The sequence below is a fragment of the Macrobrachium rosenbergii genome, chromosome 42 (assembly GCF_040412425.1).
Source record: "Macrobrachium rosenbergii isolate ZJJX-2024 chromosome 42, ASM4041242v1, whole genome shotgun sequence".
NCBI classification, from domain to species: Eukaryota; Metazoa; Arthropoda; class Malacostraca; order Decapoda; family Palaemonidae; genus Macrobrachium; species Macrobrachium rosenbergii.
This window is the reverse complement of record NC_089782.1, coordinates 46,479,878-46,486,321: the sequence shown is the minus strand read 5'-3', so window position 1 is coordinate 46,486,321 and position 6,444 is coordinate 46,479,878. Positions and strand designations below refer to the sequence as shown.

At 36.1% G+C, this 6,444-nt stretch overlaps 2 protein-coding genes across 2 annotated transcripts in view; both read right to left on the bottom strand.

Moving 5' to 3' along the window:
- The window catches only part of LOC136828394 (carbohydrate sulfotransferase 8-like), a 16,815-nt gene extending 12,754 nt beyond the window's left edge, over positions 1-4,061 (bottom strand). Inside the window, exon 1 of the mRNA XM_067086418.1 lies at positions 3,343-4,061. Within this exon, the coding sequence (XP_066942519.1) occupies positions 3,343-4,014 (672 nt within the window). The 5' untranslated portion in view covers positions 4,015-4,061. The remainder of the gene's footprint in view (positions 1-3,342) is intronic.
- Positions 4,062-5,058: 997 nt separating this feature from the next.
- Positions 5,059-6,130, bottom strand: LOC136827812 (uncharacterized). The gene is made up of 3 exons (XM_067085272.1): positions 5,893-6,130; positions 5,487-5,715; positions 5,059-5,335 (listed from the first exon to the last, which is right to left on the bottom strand). Exons 1-3 carry the CDS (start codon positions 6,128-6,130, stop codon positions 5,059-5,061), a joined length of 744 nt encoding a protein of 247 aa, XP_066941373.1.
- Between the last annotated feature and the right edge of the window lie 314 nt (positions 6,131-6,444).

Sequence of the window (6,444 nt, the reverse complement as noted above, 5' to 3'; positions counted from 1 at the left end):
AGTTGGTATATACATTTTTAATGTGATTGAAAATACAGTAACAAGCGTTTTATCCAGGTGAATAGTTGACCATTCGTTGTATTGTATTATTCCTAACAAAAAAATTGAATGACAATCTTTAGGGTGTAGTACCAGACCCTAGTCTAACACAATCTTAATCCAAAATTTGTATCCAGGCCTTGGCGCAGTTTCTAAAATAAACGCTTGGCACCTCACTGATCTGTTTCCAGTAATTATCAGTACCCCTTTAACTGAAGAAATATATTGCTACTGTGTTTGAAACGATTTGGAGCAAGCTTGTAGGCATTACTTAAGGTCCTTTGCAGAGTCCCTAGCTGCAGCCGTTTTCATTCCTTTTACTGTACCTCCATTCATATTCTCTTTCTAACCTCTTACTTTCCACCCTCTCCTAACAGTTGATTTATAGTGCAACTGCGAGGTTTTCCTCCTGTTACACCTTTCAGACCTTTTTAATATCAATTTCTGTTTCAGCTCTGAATGACCTCATAGGTCCTAGCGCTTGGCCTTTGGCCTAAATTCTATATTCTATTCTAAAAGTCTGGTTGCGGAGACATTCAAATTATACATCATTTTCTCAAAATTCAGCTTCTAATTCTTGTGTAAGAAATATTTTTCGAACCCAAACAAGAAATGGTCCACGTATTTTTTTTTGGTGGGAGCTGATGGTCCATGACCTGAAACAAGTTGAGAACCACAGGATTAGAGGGTGATGTATATTGCAAGCTTTTATTGCATAAAGTAAAATGTTAATTGTTGCTTTTCTTTTTCAGATCTCTTCAGATCGAGTTGACTCGGTTTGATAAGCTGCCCTTGGACCCGAGATCACAGAGTTTGAACGACAAGAAACTACAAGTCAAAGCGCATATCTCAACTACAGTAAGTATGAGATCATCAGTTCAGCTACAAGGACCCTGTATAGGGTAGGTGTTGCCTCACAGGCATGATCTCTGGGTATGAGTGTAGCAGTGATCATTGCCGTGTCTTCTAGGCCCACCTCTGTTAGGGGAAACATATATATATATATATATATATATATATATATATATATATATATATATATATATATATATATATATATATGGATGGATGTATGTATGTATATATGTGTGTGTGTGTATGTGCCACAATAACTCTGAAACGCATTGAGCAATATCAGCCAAACTTGGTATACATATGACTTACGACCTGGAAAAGAATACTGTTGGGGAAAGACATCAATGGCACCAAGGGGGTTGGGGTTGGGAGAGAGAGAGAGAGAGAGAGAGAGAGAGAGAGAGAGAGAGAGAGAGAGAGAGAGTAGAGGGGGTGTTTGGGAGAAGAAAGAGGGAAAGAGACAGGGAGGGTTGGAGAGAGAGAGGGACGGAGAGAGTGAAAGAAAGAATGAGAGGGAGAGAAAGTGTGTGAGAGAGAGAGAGGGTGTTAGGGAGAAGAAAGAGGGAAAGAGACAGGGAGGGTTGGAGAGAGAGGGAAGTGAGGAAGAGAGAGAGAGAGAGAGAGAGAGAGAGAGAGAGAGGAGGGAGGAGAGGAGAGAGAGAGTAGAGGGGTGGTAGGGAGGAGAGAGATAGAGGGAGAGAAAGTTTATCGGTTGTCATTCAGAGTTATCCCTGGCAGCGCTGAGTTGGTCAGCTAGTATATATATATAATATATATAATATATACATATTTGTACATATATATATATATATATATATATATATATATATATATATATATATATATATATATATACTCTGTATATATATTCACCCATATATTTAGATAAGACCACAGGAAAAATAAAATAAAAAAGTACTAAACGCATCCGTATTATTTCAGCACACTCTCAACACATTTTCGAGGTACATTGGTACAGTGGCCTTAGCTGAATATATTGTCAAACACACACATACATATGTACAGTATATGTACAGTATATATATATATATATATATATATATATATATATATATATATATATATATATATATATATATATATATATATATATATATATATATATATATATATATATGTGTTACAGGAACAGAATCAACACTTTTTGAAAGTGTACGTAGCGTAATCCTAGCGATCTTCTTCAGGAAAAAGACGTGAAAAGATTCGACCCATGATAACACTCACATTTTTTTTCCCTCTCTCTCTCTCTCTCTCTCTCTCTCTCTCTCTCTCTCTCTCTCTCTCTCTCTCTCCCGAATCTCTCTCTCTCATCGTTTTCCGAAGCTCATCCACCCGACCTCTCTCATTCTCACAAGGCAATTAAATGGACTATTTAAAGAAACACAATCGTTTCTACAAAAATAGGTTTATTATTCAAATAACCCAACAAGAAATGAATAAAACAAAGCAAAGATTAAAATGCATAATAAATGAATTATCGAGTCAGATAACTAAACTCTAAACTGCAAACACTTCTGATTAAAGAAGTCTCATTATGGCTAATAGCCTGGAAATCCCCAAAATCACACATACTCACAAATCATAACTAAAAGTCATGTAAAAAAAAACAGTCTACCACAATTCCACATGTTATTCCAACAAGTCCACAGACATCTGTCGAAAGAATTAAACATGATAGAAAACTCCCAAAAATACATGAAATGCAAAACATAATAATGGAAAGTGTAAAATGCATAGCCAAGATATGGCAAACGTAACATAACAAAATAATAATATAAAAGAGGTATGAATATTCATATTAAATTTCCCACACCAGTTCAAAAGTTCATAATGATTAGAAAGTCATGGTAAAAATCACAAGTTCAATTTTCTCCCATAAAAACAGAGATTTGAGACTCTACCTTATCTGCTGATTTTCAAAGCCTGGAACGACTCCAAAGCTATGACTGGACAACTGCAGTTCTATCACGTTAATGAATGATCAAACTCACTTTTAGGGCAGATTTTGGCATAATCTAGATCAAAGTAACGCACGTACTCACGAATATACATAACGCTCCGGAGATCACCTGACCGCCAATATTGCTGAGCTTCTCGCGCGGAGAGCTGAGGAATCAAACTATTTGCTGAATACAAAGATTTTGCAACTGACGGCTCGGTCAGTACCATCTCGCTCCAAAAATTCTTTCATCACACCTTAAAGCATTGAAGCTATGAAATGCATATATGTGTTCTTTAAATATATATTTAAATATATATATATATATATATATATATATATATATATATATATATATATATATATATATATATGTGTGTGTGTGTGTGTGTGTGTGTGTGTGTGTGTGTGTGTGTGTAACAAATTGACTTTTCAGGCTTGTCTTTTAACAACTTTTTTACATAAATTTTTTAGTGCGTCAACTTTACCTTATTAGCCAGGCATGTCACAGTCTTCTGCTTGAAGAAGATGCCGATTTTATTCGACTTGATCATTTTGAAGGACTGTCTACTAACGTCTGCCCTTTGACACTTCTCTTCCATGAACTTCTGACGGCGGGAAAACCTCTCCTCCGGTGTTCCTGGTTCCTCGTTCCAGTGGCTGTTTCCCACAGCGCTCATGAAGTCAATGTCTCTGTTTTCTTTGATTTTTGCCATTTTAATTTCGTTTCCTTTTCCCCCGTCCACACTTTCGCCGTTTTTCCCTGCTTTTTCTCTTGTCTCGTTCCGTTCCTGTTGTTTCTCCAAATCTGATTTCTGTTTGTGTTCCTCCATCTGGTTTCCCTTATCCTGATTTGTGTCATTTGCCTCTGCCTTTTCTCCTTTCTCGTTTCGTTCCCCTCGTTCCTCCAAGTCCAGTTTCTGTTGGTCCTCCTCCATCTTGTTTCCCTTATCCTGACTTTTGTTATTCTCCTCTGCCTTTTCTTCTTTCTCGTTCTGTTCCTCCAAGTCCAGTATCTTTTGGTCTTCCTGGGTCTGATTTGAAAGTCCACCTCCAACGGTTGTCACTTCCCAGACGCACAGAGGTAACACAATGGCCACTAACAAACAAAAAAACAATTTGGGTTTCGGTAGTTTGAACTTCTTTAGAAATGACACCATATCCACGTCTTGTCAATAAATTTGAGTTTCAGGTGGTTTTCAGATTCACTTCACTGAAGAAAAGAAGAGACATGTCTTTTGTTAGTTATTATTTCGATCAAGTGTTTTCTGGTTCAGTTCACATGGCATTTCGGTTGAAATTCACGTCTCCTTATAACAAGATTAATATGAAGAAATATGCAGAAACCTCAGTAAGATGCTTATATATATATATATATATATATATATATATATATATATATATATATATATATATATATATATATATATATATATATATATATATATATATATATATATATATATATATATATATATATATATATATATGTGTGTGTGTGTGTGTGTGTGTGTGTGTGTAATGTACATTCAGTGAATATGGTTATCTCCTTTTTTTAATGTTCTCGGATATTTCGAATATCTGATGTAAATGTTAATGATCTGTCATCTGTCATGTGATTATATAATGATAATTTCATTCATAATTAATTAATCACTGATTATAAGAATATAGTTACGTCAGACATTAAAAAACATTTGTTCACACAAATGATAAGTGTAGCCAGAACTATCAGCGCTAACCTGCGCTCACTCCCGATTACGTCGACGAAGTCATCCGCTGTGACATACGTAGTGTGTTTTCGTCGTAAAAATGAGCCCGTGTTATTTAACAAGTCTTTTTCACGTGTAACGTCATTAGTCAGTTTATCGTGAAAGCTATATCACAGAGTAATGCAGTTCAAACAACGTATGCAGTCAGCCATAAATTTGTTGTTAGTGAGCAGTGTTCTGGCGTCTTGTACGTTCAGGTTTTGTTTATTACACTTATTGGTGACATACGTTTGCAGGCATGCGTGATCCCGTAAAAACATTTATTGTAATAAATGAATTTTATAACAACTCCAAGGCCACTTCTCCCTATCGATTTTTTTTTAAATAACGTGTTTCTAATTAGGAAACCATTGTGCTTATTAATCCCAAGAAGAAACGCGTTGCACCGATAAACAGAAAATCCAAATCAGGAAATCAAATCATTTACGCGTCTTAATGATGATCATCAAAATACTGAGCTCTTGATACTTGGTCTTTCATTTCCAACATTTTTATGAATACGTCTTCTTTTTTCTCTGCATCTTTTCCCACTTCTATGTGGGGGTCGATGTTTCTGACGGCTTTCCTCCACCTGGCTCTGTCAAACCCATCGTCCTCTGACAATTGTTTATCTCTCAAATCTTCTTTAACTACATCCATCCACCTTCTTAGCTTCTTGAGTCTTCCTCTCGCTCTCCCCCAGGCACCTCCATCTGCACCACTCTCCTCCCTACATACGGTATGTCTCATCCCTTCTCACCACATGGCCATACCACTGCAGTCTTCTTTCCTGGGCCTTCTTTGATAATTCTAGGACTTTAGTGGTTCCTCTTATTCTTTCATTTTTGATCCTGTCCATTTTTGTTACTCCACACATCTACCTGAGCATTTTCATCTCTATCACATCCAATTTCTTCTCTTGCACTCTCTCTACCGGCCATGTTTCTTCTCCATGCATCAAAGCTGGTCTCACTCCTGTCTTACACACTCTTCCTTTAACCTTTACATTGATTCTGCGGTCGCACAAGACACCTGACATCTTTCTCCGATTTTTCCATCCAGTCTGCACTCTGTATGTTATTTCTACATCCAAATTTCCATCATCAGCCACTGTTGAACCAAGATACTTAAATTTTTCTACTAGGTTCAACCTTGTCCCTTCCAAAATTTTTCTACTAGGTTCAACCTTGTCCCTTCCATACTAATCTCGGAGTCTTGATCTTCATTAAAACTTAGGTATTCAGTCTTCTTCTTCCTACTGATCTTTAACCCTCTGTCTTCCAGTACCTTCCTCCAATGCTCTAGTTTTGACTCCACTGCCCCGCTGCTGGTGCTGCATAACAATGTCATCAGCAAACAACATGCACCAGGGGGATTGAACTCTTATTCCTTGAGATAGCACATCTGTTATCAGGTCAAAAAGATATGGACTTAAAGCAGATCCCTGATGTAAGACAACTCGAAGTGGTATCCGTGCAGTTAACCCAACACTGCTTCTAACCTGCGTTTTTGTTCCTTCATACATTTTTATGAATATGTAATATTATCAAAATTTGCGTATTGATTGTTAGCATGTGTTTATGTTACAGGTTGATTACCTTTGCTGATTGGCCACAGGTATATTATAATGTTATATATACATCGATAGTTGAGTAGACCTAGTTACAATACCATACCATGATGATGCATTAGTTATATATACATATATATAGTATATATAGTTATATATATATATATATATATATATGTATATATATGTATATGTGTCTATGTATGCATATATGTGTGTTTATATAAATAATATATATTGTATATATATACATATATGTATGCATATAT